The sequence below is a fragment of the Microcaecilia unicolor genome, chromosome 13 (genome assembly GCF_901765095.1).
Source record: "Microcaecilia unicolor chromosome 13, aMicUni1.1, whole genome shotgun sequence".
NCBI classification, from domain to species: Eukaryota; Metazoa; Chordata; class Amphibia; order Gymnophiona; family Siphonopidae; genus Microcaecilia; species Microcaecilia unicolor.
This window is the reverse complement of record NC_044043.1, coordinates 53,571,417-53,592,732: the sequence shown is the minus strand read 5'-3', so window position 1 is coordinate 53,592,732 and position 21,316 is coordinate 53,571,417. Positions and strand designations below refer to the sequence as shown.

General features: G+C 45.6%; 1 protein-coding gene across 1 annotated transcript in view; it reads right to left on the bottom strand.

Annotated features, from left to right (window-relative positions):
* The window catches only part of LOC115456558 (transmembrane protein 211-like), a 193,712-nt gene extending 173,089 nt beyond the window's left edge, over positions 1-20,623 (bottom strand). Inside the window, exon 1 of the mRNA XM_030185715.1 lies at positions 20,006-20,623. Coding sequence (XP_030041575.1) covers positions 20,006-20,335 — 330 coding nt within the window. The 5' untranslated portion in view covers positions 20,336-20,623. The remainder of the gene's footprint in view (positions 1-20,005) is intronic.
* Positions 20,624-21,316: the final 693 nt, after the last annotated feature.

Sequence of the window (21,316 nt, the reverse complement as noted above, 5' to 3'; positions counted from 1 at the left end):
TTTCGTTATCTTACTACTGTTTTTTTTTTGTTACATTTGTTCCCCTGTGCTTTCCCACTCATGGCAGGCTCAATGTGGCTTACATGGGGCAATGGAGGGTTAAGTGACTTGCCCAGAGTCACAAGGAGCTGCCTGTGCTTGAAGTGGGAATTAAACTCAGTTCCTTAGGACCAAAGTCCACCACCCTAACCACTAGGCCACTCCTCCAGTCCAGTGTTATGATGTTAATACAATATAAATTGTTTAAGTAAAGCTATTATTTATCAACATCCCTTTTTCCTGGTAGCCCTTCTGCAAGCCCAACCCTATGGTACTAGAAGAAGCAATTAAACCCAGCATCTCTCTTCCTTCTTTCCCCTGAACTCAGCCAAGGATCCTCCAAATCAGATAACAGAATGACTCATTTTTCAGAATGAATTTTTAAAAGCGGACTATTTTCCATCTATTTGGGCGGCATCATTCTGACACCTATTCTTAAGAATGCAAAATTAGATGTAAGTCAACCAGCTCGTTATAGACCTGTAGCGAGCATTCTTTTACTTGCCAAATTATCAGGAGCCTATGTCGCAACAGTTATTGTCAGATTTTTTTAACTGAATTTAATTGTTTACATCCCTTACAATTTGGTTTTAGGTCTTTTCATTCTACCAAGTTGGTTTTGTTTTGACAATTACTTCAGAAGTTAAGATATTATTTGCTCATGGCAAGGCAGCAATTCTTTTACAGTTTGACCTTATAGCTGCATTCGATACAGTTATCATAGTATATTGTTACACAAGTTGAGTTCTTTGGGTATTATAAGGAAAGTTTTAAGGAGGATGAAAGAATTTTTGACCCCCACTTAGCTAAGTGCTCGACTTTTTTTCATTTAGAAATAAGACTAACATAAGTGTTTTTGGAATAAATAATGAACAAAAGTTATTTGCAGTAAGAAACTGAAACGAATATACAAAAAAACAAATATATGTTTTAAACTAAGGACTAAAATTTAATAAATAAAAATGGATTCAAAAAATTGTTAAAATATACTATGGAGTTTTAAGACCAATGATGATCACCACAACCCCAGTGAAAGACGCTAGAACTTAAGTTGGGGTTCGGGTGTATTGAGGTCTTTTCCTCGTGTTAGTAAGATTAGTAATATATATCTTGCATCAATACTGGACTCTTCAACATTTTTGTCTAATTTGATTTTTTAGCGCCACAGTTATTTTTCTCTCTATCTTCGAATATTGACGTGGAGGGGCATAATTGAATAAAAACGTCTATCTCCATGGGCGTTTATCTCCGAGAACGGGTCCGTGAAGGGGCGGACTGAACCGTATTTTCGAAAAAAATAGACGTCCATGTTTTATTCGACAATTTGTGAGCTGGGCGTTTTTGTTTTTCAGTGATAATGGAAAATGAAAGCACCCAGCTCAAAAACGAATAAATCCAAGGCATTTGTTCATGGGAGGGGCCAGGAGTCGTAGTGCACTGGTCCCCCTCACATGCCAGGACACCAACCGGGCACCCTAGGGGGCACTTTTACAAAAACAAAAAAAAGGTAAAAGAGCTCCCAGGTGCATAGCACCCTTCCCTTGGGTGTTCAGCCCCCCAAATCCCCCTCAAAACCCACCGCCCACAAGTCTACACCATTACTATAGCCCTAAGGGGTGAAGGGGGGCACCTACATGTGGGTACAGTGGGTTTGGGGGGCAGTTTGGAGGGCTCCCATTTACCAGCACAAGTGTAACAGGTGGGGGGGGATGGGCCTGGGTCCACCTTGCCTGAAGTCCACTGCACCCCCTAATAACTGCTCCAGTGACCTGCATACTGCTGCCAGGGAGGTGGGTATGACATTTGAGGGTGAAAATAAAAAGTTGTGAAACGGCATATTTTGTGGTGGGAGGGGGTTTGTGACCACTGGGGGAGTCAGGGGAGGTCATCCCCGATTCCCTCCAGTGGTCATCTGGTCATTTAGGGCACTTTTTGGGGCCTTATTCATGGAAAAACAGGGTCCAGGAAAAGTGCCCTAAATTCTCGCTAAAAACGCTTATTTTTCTTCCATTATCGGCAAAAGGCGCCCATCTCTGATCGCCCGATAACCACGCCCCAGTTCCGCCTTCACCACGCCTTTGACACGCCCCCTTCAACTTTGTCCGCATCCACGACGGAGTGCAGTTGAAAACGTCCAAATTCGGCTTTCGATTATACCGCTTTATTCGTTTTTGTGAGATAAACGTCTATCTCCCGATTTGGGTCGCAATATAGGCGTTTTTCTTTTTCAATTATAAGCTGGATAGTCTATTAACTTTAAAACGGCTAAAAATAAACTGGATATTCAATGGGCATTGAATATCCGGGCTGACCACAGACCACAGGAGGTGAAACCAGGCTGCCTCCCATGGTCAGCACTGAGCCTGGATATTCAATTTTGGTGACCGGCATTGAATTTCCAATTTATTTTTGGCCAGTTTGAACTTAACCGGCAAAGCCGATAATCAGCACCGGCCGGTCAAATTCAAACTGGCCAAAGATATATCAGGTATTCACATGGCCACATCTGGCCACTTAACTGGTGCTGAATATTCCCAGTTAGCCAGTTATATTGTGTGACATAACCGGCTAGCCGTTTTCCACTGACCGGGGATATTCAGAGGGAGGTAGCCGGCTAAGTACCATTCAACCAGCCAGGTGCTGTTCCTGGTCAGTTAAATGGTTTTGAATATTTGGGGATTGGCGTTTATTTGGAAACCTCTTTAACACTGATACCCAAGATCAATGCTGTATTATCACTGAACCGAATGGATCTCACTGGACTACTCTGATTGAACCACTCTGCCGACTTCACATAGCTCCTAATATGTAACTGGTCTTTTCAATGCTAACTGTAAGCCACCTTGAACCTGCCACTAGGCAGAAAAATGTGGGGTATAAATGCAATAAATATATAAATAAAATTTGTGCATTTTTGAATGAAAAACTTTTCTATCCTGGCACATCTATAATATTATCTCATTTAGATTAATGCAATTATTTATATTGTTTTTTATCAGTTCAATCTATTTCTAGATTACAGGTTTTACAAAATACCACAGCAAAGTTGGTATCTGGAAAGAAAAAACTTGATCATGCTACTCCATACTTGATTAAGCTGCTTTGGCTTCCTATGGATGCCCAGGTTTCTTTTAAGCTGGCTTGTTGGGTGTATAACATGTTTATTGGCTATGTTCAGACTACAATTATTTTCTTTTCCTTTATCCCCTTCCTCCTCTCAGTTGGACACTGATCTTCTTTATTTTCCATCATTTTCAGGAGTTGTATAAAACGTCTTTGCAGCTATGGTTTTCTTATCAGGCTGTTCAATTTTGGTGTTCTTTACCTGTTCAGCTTAGGATATGCCCACATATTTGTCTTTTCAGAAGAAACTAAAGACTTACTTGTTTCAGAAATCATATTTATAATTTTCTTTTTCCACAAGAATTTGAATTGTCTTAGAAATCATACATTTATCTGTAATCTGCTTTGAACCTAAATTAATTAATAAATTATTTGAAGTTTGCTCACACCTTTTTCAGTAGTAGCTCAGGGTGAGTTGCATTCAGGTACACTGGGGTATTTAATGGGAGTTGGTGGACTATAAGTATCATATCGTACCATAAGGATCATGGAACTACAGAGTGCACTCCGGCACTGCAGATCTCAGTAGGGACACCATTTCCAGCAGAAGCTTTTTAGGCCCTTCATAAATCCTATTAGTATATTCCTGTCCCTGGAGTGATCTCAAAAGGAAGAAGCAGGACTACAAATGCCAAAACAAATTGGAGAGAGAAAAAAAATCCAGGTCTGGCCTAACCTGTTCCCCCAGAAACCAGACAAGGAGTGAAACCTCACCCTCGATGGCTGTATTCTTGGTTCCAGAAATTAAGGATGGGCATACACAGTACCCCAAGTAAATACAGCTAAAAAAAAAAATGGGAACATCTGAGTAAACTACGTCCTTTAGAAAAACAATAAATAAATAAACTATAAGCATGAGTAGCTCATGGTGAGGAAGAGGGTAAGTTGGGGACAACAGCTCTCTGTCACATCAGTTGCCTGTGAAGGATGATCTATTACACGCCTCTCACTGGTGAAAGGTTCAGCAGTACAGAGCCTTAGGAATGACCCCTTGCATTTGCTTCTGAGCATCAGGGCCTGAGGGAGGCAGCGTGAATGCTCTCCCTTGAGTCAAGCTAGCGGAATAGCGGACTGCTTAACCAAGAAACATCCCTGAGGTATTAATTAAGAGATGTCTTTAATGGTCAACTGCCTGCTGGAATCCTGCTGCACTGCCTTCAGACAGACATGCCAAAGTCCCTGCTGGATTCAGCACTAGGTACTTACATAAAAACCAGCACAAGATTATTCAAATGCATCTTAGCAGGTTTATATAACGCATACATTATTATAGCATGGCTACTACTACTTATCACTTCTATAGCGCCAAAAGGCAATCGCAGCACTGTACACCATACATGAAAAAGACAGTCCCTGCTCAAACAGCTCACAATCTAAATAGGACAGAACTGACAGACAGAACAACTAAGAGGTAAATAGAACAGAACAAACAGACAGAACAACTAAGAGATAAGGGAATTAAAGGTGGGGATAAAAGGATACAGGGCAAGTGAGTAGCGGTTAGGAGTCATACAAAGCATACACATAAATATATACATATTTGGATGTATTTAAACTCTAGGGACCCTGTTTACTAAGGTGCACTAGCACTTTTAGTACATGCTAAAAATTAGCACATGCTAAATGCTAGAGACACCCATATATTCCTATAGGTGTCTCTAGCATTTAGCGCACGCTAAAAATGCTAGCACGCCTCTAGCGCAGTTTAGTAAACAGGGCCCTAGGTGTGTCTTATATCAGAAAAGTGTTGTTAACTTTTGAAGGGGTAGTAATTATTCTGCTTTGAGCCAGAAGTGTCCACAATTGGTCTCAGGCCCAGATGCATCAACCAAACGTAAAAAAATGTAAAACGTAAAAGTCCTTAACGAATTTTAAAAAACGAAGAATGCACCAAAAAAACAAGTCTTTAATGTTCGGTACGGTATTGTAAAGTACAATGCATTAAAGATTCGTTAAATTGGTGTAATCCCCGTTGGTAATCAGCCCCTAAAGCATGCGCAGAGCAGCCAAGCATTATTCTGGCTGCTCTGCGCATGCCACAAATGTCAAAACAAACAAAAAAAACAACACAAACACGTGGCTCCCCACGTTCCCCTGCATAAAATATAAACAAACATCAAAAAAGGATCGGGAGGGGCAAAGGCGCTCATCAGGAGCGTCCTGTATGAACGGTCTTCCCCCCCCCCCCCCCCCGAGGTCGCCACTGCTCCCCACTTCTCCCTGTATTAAATAAAAACTCAAAATAAAAATCAAAACTTTTGCAGCGCCGGCCCCCCTCCCTTCCTGTCTCTCTCTTTCTCCTTCTCCCACCACTGCTCTGCCTCCCGCCGTCCTCTGCCCCGTGCCCCGCCCCCCTGAGGTCATCGCCGCCTCTCCCCCCTCCACCAGGCCCCCCCTCCGCCTTACCGGGCCCGTGCAGCGCCTCTCACCTCTGTGTGAAGGCGCTGCACGGGCAAGACAACAGCTGATCGACGCAAGTCTTCAGGATGTCTCTCCTTCCCTGACCTGGGCACGCCCCCGTCTGACATAGTAACTACGTAGGTTGCTTATGTCTGATGGGGGCGTGACCTGGGGAAGGAGAGATGTCCTGAAGACTTGCGTCGATCAGCTGATGTTCTTCTTGCCCGTGCAGCGCCTTCACACAGAGGTGAGAGGCGCTGCGCGGGCCCGGTAAGGCAGAGGGGGGGTCCGGTGGAGGGGGGAGCGGCGGCGATGACCTCAGGGGGGCGGGGCATGGGGGTGGAGGATGGCGAGAGGCGGAGCAGTGGTGGGAGAAGGAGAAAGAGAGAGACAGGAAGGGAGGGGGGCCCGGCGCTGCAAAAGTTTTGATTTTTATTTTGAGTTTTCATTTAATACAGGGAGAAGCGGGAAGCAGCGGCGACCTCGGGCGGGGGGCAAGGCCGTCCATACAGGATGCTCCTGATGAGTGTCTTTGCCCCCTCCCGATCCTTTTTTGATGTTTGTTTAGATTTTATATTTTATGCAGGGGAAAGCATGTTTGTGTTGTTTATCTCACTTTTGTTTTTAAACATGCCAGCTTGGATTTTTATGCTGCAGGGGGAAGCGGGGAGATGACAGCTCAGGCTTTAACGGCAGGTCTGACCTCACGTTAAATTTATCACGGTAAATGATTCGTTGCAATCGTTGGTATGGTTAGTGCATCCCGAATTGTCCACATTTCAATGGTAGTTACTCATTTGCATTCCATTTTCGTTAGCTGCTAGTGTCGTCGGAAAATGGCCTTTAATGCATGCTAAGGTTGAAAATTTCTTCGTTAAAGGGTCGTTAAGGTTTAGTGCATCTGGGCCTCATTCCCTTATCTTATTCTGAGACCCCAGGAGCAGGGAGGATGACTGTTAGAACACTGCCACCTGCTGGCACAGAGCAGCACAAAAGGAGTCAGCATCTAAAGGAGCCTCCCCTCCAGGGTGCAGGTAACAGGAGTAACCAGGATTATATAGGCAACCATGCTGGACAGCACTCCAGGGGAATGTGAGGACAACATAAAATGAACAAAACTGGGAGAAAAATGTGTTCTGGAGAATACAAAAGAAAGAATTTGATTTGCTATCAAGGTGGCATGGCTGTCTTTGTAAATTTCTGGCAAAGAATCCAATGCACTAAAACACACACAGACACATGAATGGATGGCCACACCTAAGAGACTAAATCCAGTCTGCAAATCTGCCATTTCTCCTTCCATTATCCACTCCCTGAAGAGCCCCAAAGAGAAAGAACTTGCACAGAGAAAGAAGCAGAATTATATAAAGCCTTGCTGTGAACCATTTCTCCTCATGTGTGCTGGTCATTGCTGTCAAAGAGAAGAGAATGAAAAACTGATTTGAAAAACAAAGGGGGGAATTCTGAAAAAGTTGTCAACATTTCTCTACAATGCTGCGCACTATGAGTGAATTCTATATTGGCAATACTCACGTAACATCCGTTATAGAATTACTAATCAATGGCTGATATAAGCGACCACAATTAAATGTTACAGTTGCAGATGTAGCTGACAGTACTCTAGAACAGGGGTTCTCGACCCAGTCCTTGGGACACACCCAGCCAGTCAGGTTTTCAGGATGCCCACAATGAATATGCATGAGATACATTTGTATGCAATGGGGGTAGGACATGCAAATCTATCTCATGCATATTCGTTGTGGGTATCCTGAAAACCTGCTCTAGAATTTTAGCCCATAAGTGCTGGGTTCATCTCTGACCTGACCGTTGCCCCTCCCACTTGCACCCCCCCCCCCCTTGCAGTTATGTGCTATAGCTTTTCCATGCTAAATTTCTAGAATAGCAACTAAGTGCAGTTATATGCGTAACTACAAATTAGTGCCAATTAACTCCAATTATTGCATTACAATAAAGACACTTATACCCCACACATGCCTCATGAGTTCAGTGTGGCTTACACAGGGGTCCTTTTACTAAGTTGTGGTAAATGGGGGCTTGCGCTAGCATCAGCACGTATTTCTGATGCACTCTGAGGCCCCCTTTTACCACAGCCGGTAAAAGGTTGTCTCTTTGTTCTTTAAAGAAATGGCCATATGGTAAGTGCATCACTTACTGTGCAGCCATTTCAGAGGGAGAGCACTTACCGCCACCCATTGAGCACTGCCCAATTATCACTGGGTAAACACCGGCACTACAAAAATAGAAATTTCTTTGTAGCACAGGAAATGGTGCGCACTGGGGGTGGGGACTATCGTCAGGCTGCTACGGTAGCCTGGTGGTCATTTGGCGGGTGGTAAGCCTGCGGTGGGCTTACTGCCGCTTAGTAAAAGGGCCTCATAGTGAAGAAACTGAAGGGCCCCAGCAATAAATCACAGAAATCATCTCATATCAAGACACACAGTTTAAAAAAGAGTTGCCAAGAATAGTGCACAGCAATTACTAAGACCAGTATTTTCTAAATATAAAAGATTTTAACAATGTCCTAAATTTAACATAATTAGCATGACCCCTACTATTACAGGGAAGACAATTCCAGTGGGTAGCAGCCTGATAAGCAAAAGTACTAGCATGATAGCTCTTAAGTACATAAGTACTGCCATACTGGGACAGACCGAAGGTCCATCAAGCCCAGCATCCTGTTTCCAACAGTGGCCAATCCAGGTCACAAGAACCTGGCAAGATCCCAAAACAGTACAATATATTTTATGCTGCTTATCCTAGAAATAAGCAGTGGATTTTCCCCAAATCTATTTTAATAATGGCTTATGGACTTTTCTTTAAAGAAGCTATTCAAACCTTTTTTTAAACCCCGCTAACCTAACTGTTTTTACAACATTCTCTGGCAACAAATTCCAGAGTTTAATTACACATTCAGTGAATAAATATTTTCTCCAATTCATTTTAAATTTACTACTTTGTAGCTTCATTGTGTGCCCCCTAGTCCTAGTATTTTTGGAAAGAGTAAACAAGAAACTCACATCTACCCATTCCACTCCACTCATTATTTTATAGACCTCTATCGTGTCTCCCCTCAGCCGTCTTTTCTCCAAGCTGAAGAGCCCTAGCCACTTTAGCCTTTCCTCATAGGGAAGTTGTCCCATCCTATTTATCATTTTTGTCGACCTTCTCTGTACCTTTTCTAATTCCATAATCCGTCTTATTTTCGAAAGTGATGGGCACCCATATTTCGACCCAAATCGGGAGATGGGTGCCCATCTCACAAAGGCGCCCAAATCGGTATAATCGAAAGCCGATTTTGGGCGTCTTCAACTGCACTGCACTCTGTTGCGGGAACGAACAAAGTTGATGGGGGCATGTCGAAGGCGTGGTGAAGGTGGGACTGGGGCGTGTTTATCAGCCGAGGAGAGATGGGCGCCTTCGGCCAATAATCGAAAAAAAAGGGCGGCAGAAGCGAGAATTTGGGTTGCTTTTGCTGGACCCTTTTTTTTCACGACCCAACTCCCAAAAAAGTGCCCCAACTGGCCAGATGACCACCGGAGGGAATCGGGGATGACCTCCCCTGACTCCCCCAGTGGTCACTAACTCCTCCCACCACAAAAAAAGAACTTTAAAAACTTTTTTTGACAGCCTGTATGCGAGCCTCAAATGTCATACCCAGCTCCCTGACAGCAGTATGCAGGTCCCTTGGAGCAGTTTTTAGTGGGTGCAGTGGACGTCAGGCAGGCGGACCCAGGCCCATCCCCCCCTACCTGTTCCACTTGTGCTGGTTAATGTTGAGCCCTCCAAAACCCCCCACAACCCACTGTACCCACATGTAGGTGCCCCCTGCACCCCTTAGGGCTATGGTAATGGTGTAGACTTGTGGGCAGTGGGTTTTGGGAGGGATTTGGGGGGCTCAGCACACAAGGGAAGGGTGCTATGCACCTGGGAGCTATTTTAATTTTTTTTTTAATTTGTAAAATTGCCCCCTAGGGTGCCCAGTTGGTGTCCTGGCATGTGAGGGGGACCAGTGCACTACGAATCCTGGCCCCTCCCACGACCCAATGCCTTAAATTTGGTCATTTTTGAGCTGGGCACCTTCGGATTCCATTATCGCTGAAAACCAATAGCACCCAACTCAAAAACACCCAAATCCTACGCATTTGCCCCGCACAACCCATATTATCGAAAAAAAGATGGGCGCCCATCTTTTTTCGAAAATACGGTTTGTCCCGCCCCTTTGCATGGCCGCCCACGGAGATGGGCGCCCACGGAGATGGGCACCCACTTTCGATTATGCTCCTCCACATCTTTTTTGAGATGTGGTGACCAGAACTGCACACAATATTCAAAGTGCGGTCGCACCATGGAGCAATACAAAGGCATTATAATGTCCTCATTTTTGTTTTCCATTCCTTTCCCAATAATATCTAGCATTCTATTTGCTTTCTTAGCTGCGGCCGCCGCACACTAAGCAGAGGGTTTCAACGTATCATCAATGATGACACCTAGATCCCTTTCCTGGTCAGTGACTCCTAATGTGGAACTTTGTATTACGTAACTATAGTTTGGGTTCCCCTTTCCCACATGCACCGCTTTGCACTTGCTCACATTAAACGTCACCTGCCATTTGGATGCCCGGGCTCGTAAGGTCCTCTTGCAATTGTTCACAATCCTCCTGCGATTTAACAACTTTGAATAACTTTGTGTCATCAACAAATATAATTACCTCACTAGTTATCCCCATATCTAGATCATTTATAAATATGTTAAAAAGCAGCAGTGTTCCAAAGCCAGTTAACTGCTGCTATTCAGAACTTCTCCAGCTATGTGTTAGCTGGGTCTGCAAACCTGGAAATTCAAGGCCAACTCCTAGACATGGCCCAGCATTGAATTTCTGGATTTAGTGCCAGCAGCAGTCAGCAAAACACTGATTGCCGCCAACTGAATAGCAGGTCCTTAGTGAAATTCTGAATATAAATTTAAGTGATCAGCCCTAGTACATTTTCAAAGATTCCAATGTAGCAGCATAGCTCAAAGTGTGTGCAAGATTACTACTTGCTTTGTAGATTCACTTATTTTCCGTTTCTATAGAAAAGGTTTGCTTGTGATTTTCTTTATGTTGCCAGAAATAAAACCATTTGGCAACAGATGTGCCGTTCCAAAACTCTGCCCACAGTGTGGCCCTCTGTGTTTTAACTTGATTGTTCATTTTCATTCCCTGCTTTATTTAGTTACGCCCAGCTGTGAAATGCCTATCCAGAACATTTAACCCCACCTCAGGGCACATCATGAACTAATCAAAGAGTTAAATATAAGGAAACAAGAAATCAGATGTTCTTATAAAGAATTATGCAGTAGAATCTGACATGGAATAAGCATCATAATCCCTGAAGAACACAGAGACAGTATTTAGTGATCATTTCTTGAAACACCTCTCTTGTCTTTCTTTCAGAAAGTCCACACATTTTGCATGCGATATGGAGTTTGCATTATCGGATGCTGCTTTTCTCTTCAGCTCCAGGGATCTCCACACAGTGCACTGAGTGCTAATAACAGAGTCTCTTAGGGTGAAGATCTCTGGGCCTTCGGGTTTTCTATTATCTCCAGTACAGAGCGCTTAATAAACTGATGAGCTCCATTCCACAGCAGGCACACAAACCGTTGTTGACATTTTCAGCTTCTTTGCATTTATAAAACTGCTTAAGATGTCAGAGGCACTCGATTGTCTCTGGAAAAAAGGCAAAGGATATGGCTTCATGTACTCTGCCTGGGAAGAACATAAAAGTGCATTACTGTCACAGCTGAGCTGCAAGCAATAATCCATACCAGAGCCTGTTTTTATCTCCTGGTGTGCTCAATCTGAAAGTTGTACTAGACTGATTTATATTATTAGGCAAATGACTCACACCTTGTTGCATGTTAACCATTCACAAACAGGTAACCATAGTTCCAGCTTAGACATCTCTCTAATAAATGAGCTGTAACCAACGTGCCGCTCGTGCGCAGAACAGCACAGCTGTTCTGCGCATGTGTCACTACACCCACTACGCCGCCGCTCCCACCCTTCCAACCCCACGAGGTCAATGCCACAAGCGCTGCATCCTCCAACAATCTCCCTGAGGTCGCATCCGCCGGAGCACCTACCTCCACCCCCCTCCATGACATCACCGCTGCCGCACCCCTCCGTGAAGGGCCCAATAACTACGCCGCCACTCCCACACCTACACCCCCACGAGATCGCCGCAAAACCCTCCAAGACCCACACCCGCCCCCCTCATTGCCGGGCCCCCTGCACTGACATGACAGCGTCTCTCGCCTAAGTGTTAAAGGGCTGCAGATTGATGCGATGTCACTGCAGGGGGCCCGGCACAGAGGAAGGAGAGAGCAGCTGCGAGGAGGGTTGCTGGACATGGAGGAAGGGCAGGGGACAGAGCAAGGCAGCCAATGGGAATGTTGTGTGGGACCGCGGCGGAGACAAAACAGGAAACCGCAAGAAGCAACAGAGGACATGGAGACCACTACGCCGACACGCAAATGCCACTGCACCGGACCTGAACTAAGCAGACCCACCCGCACACGCTACCGCTTCAGATGTAAAAGTTTTAGTTAAAGAGACATTAGAACAAGGTAAATTAATTGAAGGATTTAATGCTGTTTACACATAGTATATAAAAGTGTACTATAGACATCAACTCACATTACGTTCATCAACTTTTAAATTACATTTCAGAAATAAGAAATGATGCCCATTTTAATGGGCTTAACGGCTTGTATGTACAATATCACAAGCTCCTTAGTCCAATGGTTCCCAAGCCTGGTCCTGCAGGCACCCCAGCCAGTCAGGATATCTACAATGAACATTCAGGAGAGAGATTTGCATGTAGTGGAGGCAGTGCATGCAAATCTCTCTCATGAATAGTCATTGTAAATAACCTGAAAACCTGACTGACTGGGGTGCCTCCAGGACCAAGTTTGGGAACCACTGCCTTAGTCTATAGAGCTTCATCTTCAGACACAACATGGGGAAACACTCTGAGTAAGTCTCTATTTTCCAAATTGGTATGGGGTGGGGGGGAGAAAAGCACTTTACTGTAGTGAAGAGATAGGCTGCATTAATGATGCTGATCCTAAGAAGTACTTCATTAATAACTAGATTTACTGAAATGTGTCTCTGCATTAGTGTGTACCAAGATATATTATTGTGCATTATTTACCACAGGTCATACTTTATAAAGTGGGACCCACATATTTATTAATAATGCACATGTATGGCATTAGAAAGTTCTAGTTCTTAGTCTGGTTTAGACAGAAGTCAAGCTTGCCCAACAGCCAGTGCTGGAGAGACTCAAATAAATCTTCCCTTACCCAGTCCATGCAGAACTGGGGGAACTATTTACTAAAGTTGGTCTCTAATTTTGCGTCTATGGGTGGACAATCAGGTTTTCTTGCTCATCATAGCACAGAAACCACCACAGCTGCATTTCTTAGTGAGGTTCTCTATTCTCAATTCAGGTTATTTGGTTTTAGTAGTGTCACTAGACCTATCAGCTGCCTTCGACCTTATTGGCCACTCCCTACTCTCATCTCGTCTTTCTGATATTGTCCTGAGTGGCACGGTCTTAAACTGGTTTTCTTCTTACTTATCTGCATGCTCGTTTTCTGTTCACACACACATACAGAGGTTTCTCCATTCTAACTTTTGACTTATTAGGATTTAATGCCTTTCTGAAGAAATTCACCCAAGGCAATGTACAACAAGAATAATTTAGACACAGGCAATAGATAGTTACAGCAGTACAATCCTATATAATAAAACTCACCCTCAACGTTCTGAGGACACTGACGTCACTGTCAGTTCCTCCGGGCACTTCCTTCCTGTTTGAAGGGTTCATGGTGGTGAAGCCACCAAAATCACTGTGTTGGGGCCCCGCCCTCGCGTCAAACGTGATGACGTCGAGGGCGGAGCTATGGCGTCAGTGGCTTCACAACCGACTCAGCACACTGAAGGTGGCGTTGGCGTGCGTTGACGAGGTCAGCAACTATGGCAGTCAGTGCCTTCATAACGCCGAAGGGGTGAGCGGGGGGGGGGGGGGGTCGGGAGGAAAACCTTGCTAGCGCCCGTTTCATTTGCGCCAGAAACGGGCATGTTTTACTAGTTATTCAATAACAGTATCTATCCTCTATCCTCTCACATCTACTTTTTAACATCTTTATGAGTCCTTCAGCTACATCAGTGCAAAATTTCAATATCAGAGCATTTTACTATGTTGACAATTTTCCCCACCTCTCCTGTTTTCATCAATCTTCAACCACTATAGCAAGTCTTACAGCATTATCACAATGGTTAGGTTCTCATGAACTGGTTCTTAATCCAAAGAAAATTGGTTTCATGGTCATAACCCAGATCCATCTATAACCTGGTATAATCTTTTCGATACCTTGGGGTCATATTTGATTCTAAGCTGTCATTCAAGGGCAAATTTCTCAAGTTCTTAAACGGGGCTTTTTAGCTCTTCGTTGTCTTCACACCTTACACAGTTTTCTCAATCCCTCAGCATTACATACCTTTGTGCAAGCATTTAATTATTCCACAACCAGACTACTGTGATTTGGTTTACGCCAGGATTCCTAAGTACCAATTATGGGGCCCTTTTACTAAGCCATGTAGGTGCCTGTGTGCATCTTACGCATGTCAGTTTTGAACTACTGCCCGGCTACCACGTGGCCCAGGGAGTAATTCATTTTTTACGTGCGTCCACTAACCGGCACATGGCACTAACCGGGCAGTAAACGGCATTGTACATACATAGACCATTACCACCCGGTTAACTTATGAGACCGTACCGCTAGGTCAATGGGTGGTGGTAAAGTCTCAGGCCCAAAATGGATGCGCCAATTTTTATTTTGCCACACGTCCATTTTTGGCCAAAAAAAAGGACTTTTTTGCAGGTGCGCTGAACACGCATCAACACCAGCACAGGCCATTTTTCAGTGCACTTTAGTAAAAGGACCCCTATGTCACTTATAATCATTATAAAACACTGCTGCTCAGATGCTGTGCCACACAGAAGTGATTACGTGACAGCAAAGTTGCACTCTCTACATTGGCTTCCTATCTGATAGCGGATACATTTTAAGATTCTGTGTCTCACTTTTAAAGCCGGGGGAATTAGGGAAGGGATAATGACCAACCACAGCATGCAGAATTTCCAGAAGCTGATTGTAGTATAATTTATTAAGAGACCAGATACAGTAGACTCAACACGGGACGTGTTTCGGCTATAGAGATGCCTGCGTCAGGAGTCACATAGGCGCAGACTCCATGGGAGCTTTGTGTGCTCGAGCACCCCCAATATTTTCTAGCTCGCCATCACCCAACCAGAACGAGCTGTCGGATGTTCCGTCTACAACCCCAGACCGACCTGCCTGCCCTCTTCTCCCTCAACAGTCCTCCGTCCTTGCCTTCCTGCCGCCCAGAATTTAAAACTCATATTACCTCAGGTCGTGGCGGCAGTGAAAGGTGAGAAGGCTCGGCATCAGCCTTCCCTTCTTTCTCAGCTCTGGTCCCGCCCTCATTTCCTGTTTCCGTGAACATTATAATATAACGAGGTAAAAGATTAAACTAGAGAGGAAAAAAAACTGTCATTTCCTATGTTTAAATCTGAACTCAAAACATTTGGGGGTCCTTTACTAAGCTGCAATAGAGTCAGTGGCGTTCCTAGGGGGGCGGACACCCGGGGCGGCGCCCCGCCCCCCCCCCCCGGGTGCAGCGCCCCCCCTCCCCGATGCAGTGCGGACCCCCCCCCCGGCGAAAGAGCCTCCCCGGGTGCATGCCGCTGGGGGGGGTGCCGCAGCGCGCGCCTGCTGCGTTTACTAAATTTGCTCGTTCGCTGCAGCTCCCTCTGCCCCGGAACAGGAAGTAACCTGTTCCAGGGCAGAGGGAGCTGCAGCGAACGAAAGAAGTTAGCGAACTCTCGCAGCAGGCGCGCACCGCGGCACCCCCCAGCGGCGTGCACCCAGGGCGGACCGCCCCCACCGCCCCCCCCTTGATACGCCACTGAACAGAGTTTTTAGCTTGCGGTAGAAATCAGCTGGCGGTAAACGCCGAGATGCCCAGCTGAATGCCAGCTGATTTCTACTGTGAGCTAAAAACACTACTGCGTCTTAGTAAACGATCCCCTTTATTTTGAACTGGCATATGGTTTTGTGCCCTATGCTTCTAAGTAGACTTCTGGAGTGCCTGGGAGACAGGGTACTTCCTTAAGATTACAGTCAATTCTTTAATTTGTTCTATTTTCTTCTGTTGTGACTGAAAAGTTAAGGTCTGTCCTATCAATTTTATTGCATTCTTACTTTCCTTTGATTTTATTACCTTTGTAAACCACTTTGACCTTCTCTTAGATAGAGCGATGTAGCATATTCTGTGCAATAAACAATAAAGGGTCATGGATTTGATATACCGCCTTTCTGTGATACAACCAAAGTGGTTTACATATTTTATGCAGGTACTTTTTCTGTCCCTGGTGGACTTGCAATCTGTTTTCGTACCTGGGGCAATGGAGGGTTAAGAGACTTGCCCAGGGTCACAAGGAGAAACAAAAAAAATCTGTATCTGGTAGTAAGAAAGCAGCTCATGAGTTGGGTGGTGTGAGAGATTCCATCTAGAGCTCTGTCACCAAGAGGTTCAATACTATGCCTGCATCACTGCACCAGCTCAAACAAAAGAAGAAAGGGGAGAAGAGGCACTGGGGTGGTTCCACAGGGTGGAACGAAAGGCAGCTGGGCAACAAGTTTTAACATAGGCAGCCGAGACCTCTCGGGGCTAATGGTATTCATGACATTAAATAACAACAGGACTCAAGATATTTCTTGAAATGGCACAACTTGGCTGCAGCTTTATTTTAAATATAAACATCATAACCCTGGGTATACCCAAGCCAGTCAGCCTTCAGGCTTAGTAGCCTACCCAGTCCGCCGCAATTTAGCAAGACTGGTCAACCAGATACCGAGCTCCCCGCCGCAAAACAAGGTAGCTCAATCGTAAGCGCAGCTATCCCGGCTGCCTAGCTTACTCCCTCAGGCTTGGGTACCCCGCCAAAGGTGCGACATAGTACATCTGTGATCGCATTACATTTCTTCTCGGGGAGGGGGGGGGCTGGGTGTAGTCTGATGCCCGGACACCGGAAGAGGACGTCCAGGCTCCACTTCAGGGTTATATACCCCTTTTTCTCTCCACCCATCCCAGCGGAGTGCTGCCGTATGGTGGGAAAAATTCCCACTGGACTCTGCTTGCACCCCGCTGGGATCTGTGCACATGCCCCGTCGGGGCACGGCGCCATGTTAATGGCGGCCCCGTGCACCCGGGGGGGGGGGGGGCACTGCGCCTTGCTTTATTGTATCTAGGTAGAAAATACTACTTTCTATATCTAGTATGAGAACTGGAACCCAGGAAAGGGCAGAATTACACGCTCTCCACCATACACTCCTCATGCAGAAAAGAAATAAATACTACGATAGAAAGCTTTCCTTCATCTCTCCTGTAAGTAACATTTCCATGATGGATACCAGCTTTGCACGTAACCTTGGCACCCGGGAGTTATGGCTCAGTAGATCCTCTGGAACCCAACCCCCCCCCCCCCCCCCCCCCCCGGTGAATACCTGTCCCACTCCTGGCATTCTGACACCAGTTACTGGTTCTTAAATATTTTCTGAAGGGTTTGCTTCAATTTAATCAGGGGTTTTTCATCCATAAGCACCATCTCCACTCACGCTGACAGTATTGGTATCTGTATATGGTGAAGTCTCACTATGTAAATGTCATGGCACAAATCCCCAGTGGGGAGAACCCAGAATCTTTTGCAGCTGGAACGAAGAAGCAGCAGCTTCTCGACCCAGCAGCCAACATCTGGGCGCAACAGCCATGTGAGCGGTAAATGAACAGTCCCTGGGTTTTGAAGGAAGGCATTTATTAGATGAGTACGGAATAGCTGCTAATCAGGAATGTGTTTAATGGAATGACACAGAGGACAGGATCGTTATGGATTACGTGCCCTGAATTCCATTTGCTACGCGGAATGAATAAAAATGACAGGTTGCTACGATTATGGATATGTTGTTTGTCATATGAACTAATCAGTTTTTAAATACCACGCAGATGTCATGCCATACATTCTCTGGGATAATTACATTTGCAGCCTAGGATATAAGTGAAATACAAGGGGAGTCCCGTTATAAGAATCAATTCCTATCATCCTTAAATCAAAAATGCAAGCAGAGCAGACAAAGTTAGCAAAGGGGGAAACACACAAAATCAGTGATCTGGAGTACATGAGACAATCTGCACCCTAAATCGCTGTCTGGTGATGCAGATAGGGTAAAAAGAAGAAACATACTGAAGGCAGTCACGTCACCTTGAGGATCTTACAAACCAGAAGAATCTTAAAACGGAACACACAGGTTCTATGTCTTTAGCTGCTGGACCCCATGCGTAGAGTTTCAGTGGAGAAGTGTAAAAGATGAAGTCTCCAAATAAACCTGGTGCTCACAGTAAAAACTGTTTTGTTTTTTTTAAATCCTGAGTGAGGAGGGGGATTACCTGTCTCTTCCCCAAAACATTTCAGTTCACAGATCAGTACATATTCTCCCTTCTCCCCCAAAAGTTTCTTTGTGCAACTCAGTCAGCAAGAAATATGAACTTTGAATGATGAACCTTTATATTATCTCAGCTTTGCGCTATAATTCTTTGATGGATTCTGGCAACAGCAGCAACCCCCCCCCCCCCCCCCCAAAAAAAAAAAAAAAAAAACTCCTCCTCACAGGTAATTCAGGTGGACAAGCAAAATCATTCTGCACCATCCCTTTTTTGGTCTGATGTTGCACTTACTTGCTAAAAATTGGGAGTTTTTTTTTAACTCTGCCCCAACCATCACATGCCCTTGTACATTTGAGTGCTGCTGTTCTGATCCCTATCCAGAATTTTAATGCTTGCCACTGATAAATCCAAGGAATGAACGAAAGCAGCAAAAGCAACTGAAAAACAGACTTTAAAACAATCTTTGAGGGTTAGGGAAGAGGGAAGCATTACCCTAGTATTAGGTGCACACCTTTATCCAATACATCCATACATACACATACACACTCAATGAAATTACATGGAAATACTATTAAAACAAATGGGAGGAGCCATTTTCTCACTCAAAAAATAGTTAAGCTCTGGAACTCACTGCTAGAGGATGTGGTAACAGTGGTTAGTGTATCTGGGTTTAAAAAATGTTTGGACAAGTTCCTGGAGGAAAAGTCCATAGTCTGTTATTGAGATGGACATGAGGGAAGCCACTGCTTGCCCTGGGATTGGTAGCATGGAATGTTGCTACTAATTGGTTTCTGCCAGGTACTTGTGATCTGGATTGGCCAGTGTTGGAAGCAGGATACTGGGCTAGATGGATCATTGGTTTGAGCCAGTATGGCTATTCTTATGTACCTGGATAAGAGAGAATAACCTAAGAATATGGTGGCAAAAGTACTTAGAGTTGCATTCCATGGAAAGATAGCTGGGAGCTGGATGCATTCAAGACCAGAAGCAGCTGCCACAGGATGGCACTGAGACAATCTAATGAACTGATGGCAAGTTGCTGCACCCGCTTTAGCTACACCTACATTTCCAGGCCCATAGTAAACATATTTGTGAAATTGAAGCACCGATTCTGCTAGACAGAATTCAACTTCTACTTTGCTTCGCCAGAACTAAAACTAAATATAAATACATTTTCCTTTTTGTCAAACTCGCTTTTGCTTTGTTATACTATAACCAAACATTTGCAGTACTTGTCAGCCTGCCAGCAAAGAACAGAGAACCTAAACCATCCTGCAGTGAGGAACAACCTTCCTAGCCTCACAGTGGGGAGCTGAAGCAGACCTCACAAGGAATGTGTCCGAGTGTGGCCTTCCACTACTTTGGAATTCGTATCATCACTGGCCAGACCAGATGCAGGCCGATACAGATGTGCTGTTAATAAACACTGCCTCGGGTTTCGATGTCCAGCATGGGTGACAAAAGGACACTGATGCTGGTGTCGGCTCTTTAAATGTCAAACACATTTCAAACCATTTTTCAAACCACATTTCTGTGATTCTCTATCTAGAGCTCCAGTATGTCTGATTCCATCGGACTACCAGATGTGAAGGGCTCAACTTGCAGCAGCAGAATCTCACTGCTGACACCACCCAGTTCCAGACTTTCAGCCGCTGCCTTTCTCCATTTAGTGAGGTTTGTGGCTTTGCTTTCTTTGCGAAAACTCTGGCAAACGTGCACAATTTCAAGGAGTGGCATTAGATAACTGACATCAGCGATCATCTCACCCCCCCCCCCCTTCCCACCAGCGCCCTCAAAGCACTTACTAGGTGCTCCCCCAACTCCCCCATCTCTCTCCCTTGCACTTACCTGCCAAGAACTGGACGGAATCTCGTTGAATTTCCCCAGCCCTCCGAACGTGTAACAGCCGGACATCTGATCCAGGCTCTGGGAGCAATGCCAGAGCAAACCAAAGCTCACCGGCTCCTTGTTTTTAAAGCTGCCGCCTTTAACGATCCAAGCCGGGGAGATGAAGCTGAAGCTGCAAACAGCCACCAGGCAGGAGGAGAGCAGTAGCCAGAAGCAGCCCACACAGCCCACCATCCTCTGAGCCCGTGTCAAGGAGCCGGCAGGCGGCTCCAGCCTCACACTCACACCCCTGTCCTTTTTCTTCTTCTTTCGATCCAGCAAAGAATGCATGGGAGAAGAAAACAACCCCTCTCTAAAAATAACATACCATATTTACCTCTTCGCCAGTTACATCACACAGTCCCCCCACCCTCAACCCCCGGAAAAAAAATATAATCAAAGGCGACCTTTGGCAGGCATCGAAATAGAAAAAGGTAAAAAAGCGATCGCGTCCATGAAGAAGAGAATTGTCCGAGGCTATTGCCTATTCCCCAAGCCTTTTGCTGGCAGCTGCGATTGTGTGTTGGGATTAACCAGCGAGGGGTTGCCACAGCACGTGAAGTTTGGGCTCCTTCCCTCGGAAGGAGGCAGAGCAACAGCAGCGCACGATGCAAGCAGAGTCCGCCCAGCGCTTGCGATCCCTTCCAGACAGTGGTCGGGGGGGAGGGGGGAGGGGGAGGTCTGGGTTCGAGGCCTCAAATCCACACCTAAACAGAGAAGGAAACAACTGTGGCCCGCAGCGTGATTGAATGAAGCGGCTTCCGAGGTCCCGCCAGGTGTCCCCTGCTCACACCCCCCCTCCCCCCGCTGGGGAGAGGAGGGCGTGGTCGAACGCTTGGGCGGGGCACAGGACAGGTTTGACTCCGACCTGCGAAGGGGGAGACCTAATGGCATGGCCAGCACCTTTCCCCAGTCTGCATCCGTAGGCAGGGCTTGGCAATTGTACTGGGACCCCCCAAACCTTCCTGAACTTAAAAGAGGGACAATCTGCAAGCAAACTTTGTGGCCCCCACCCTAGAGTCTGCCCTAGACCCCCCCCCCCCCCCCCCCCCCCCCCCCCCCGTTATGTGTAGCACCGGCACTGACCGTAGGAGAGAGCGGTTTCTTCTACTTTAGGCTCCACAAAGACAGACAAGAGAAAAGTGGCAAAGTATAGAAGCCTGGAAATTAATAACTGGATATCAAATATAGATTAAAGCATCGCCTCATCAAAATAGCCCAGGAGGACCTGCCCATGTGGTGTGCTGATTTCTTTGCGATAATATTTATTAA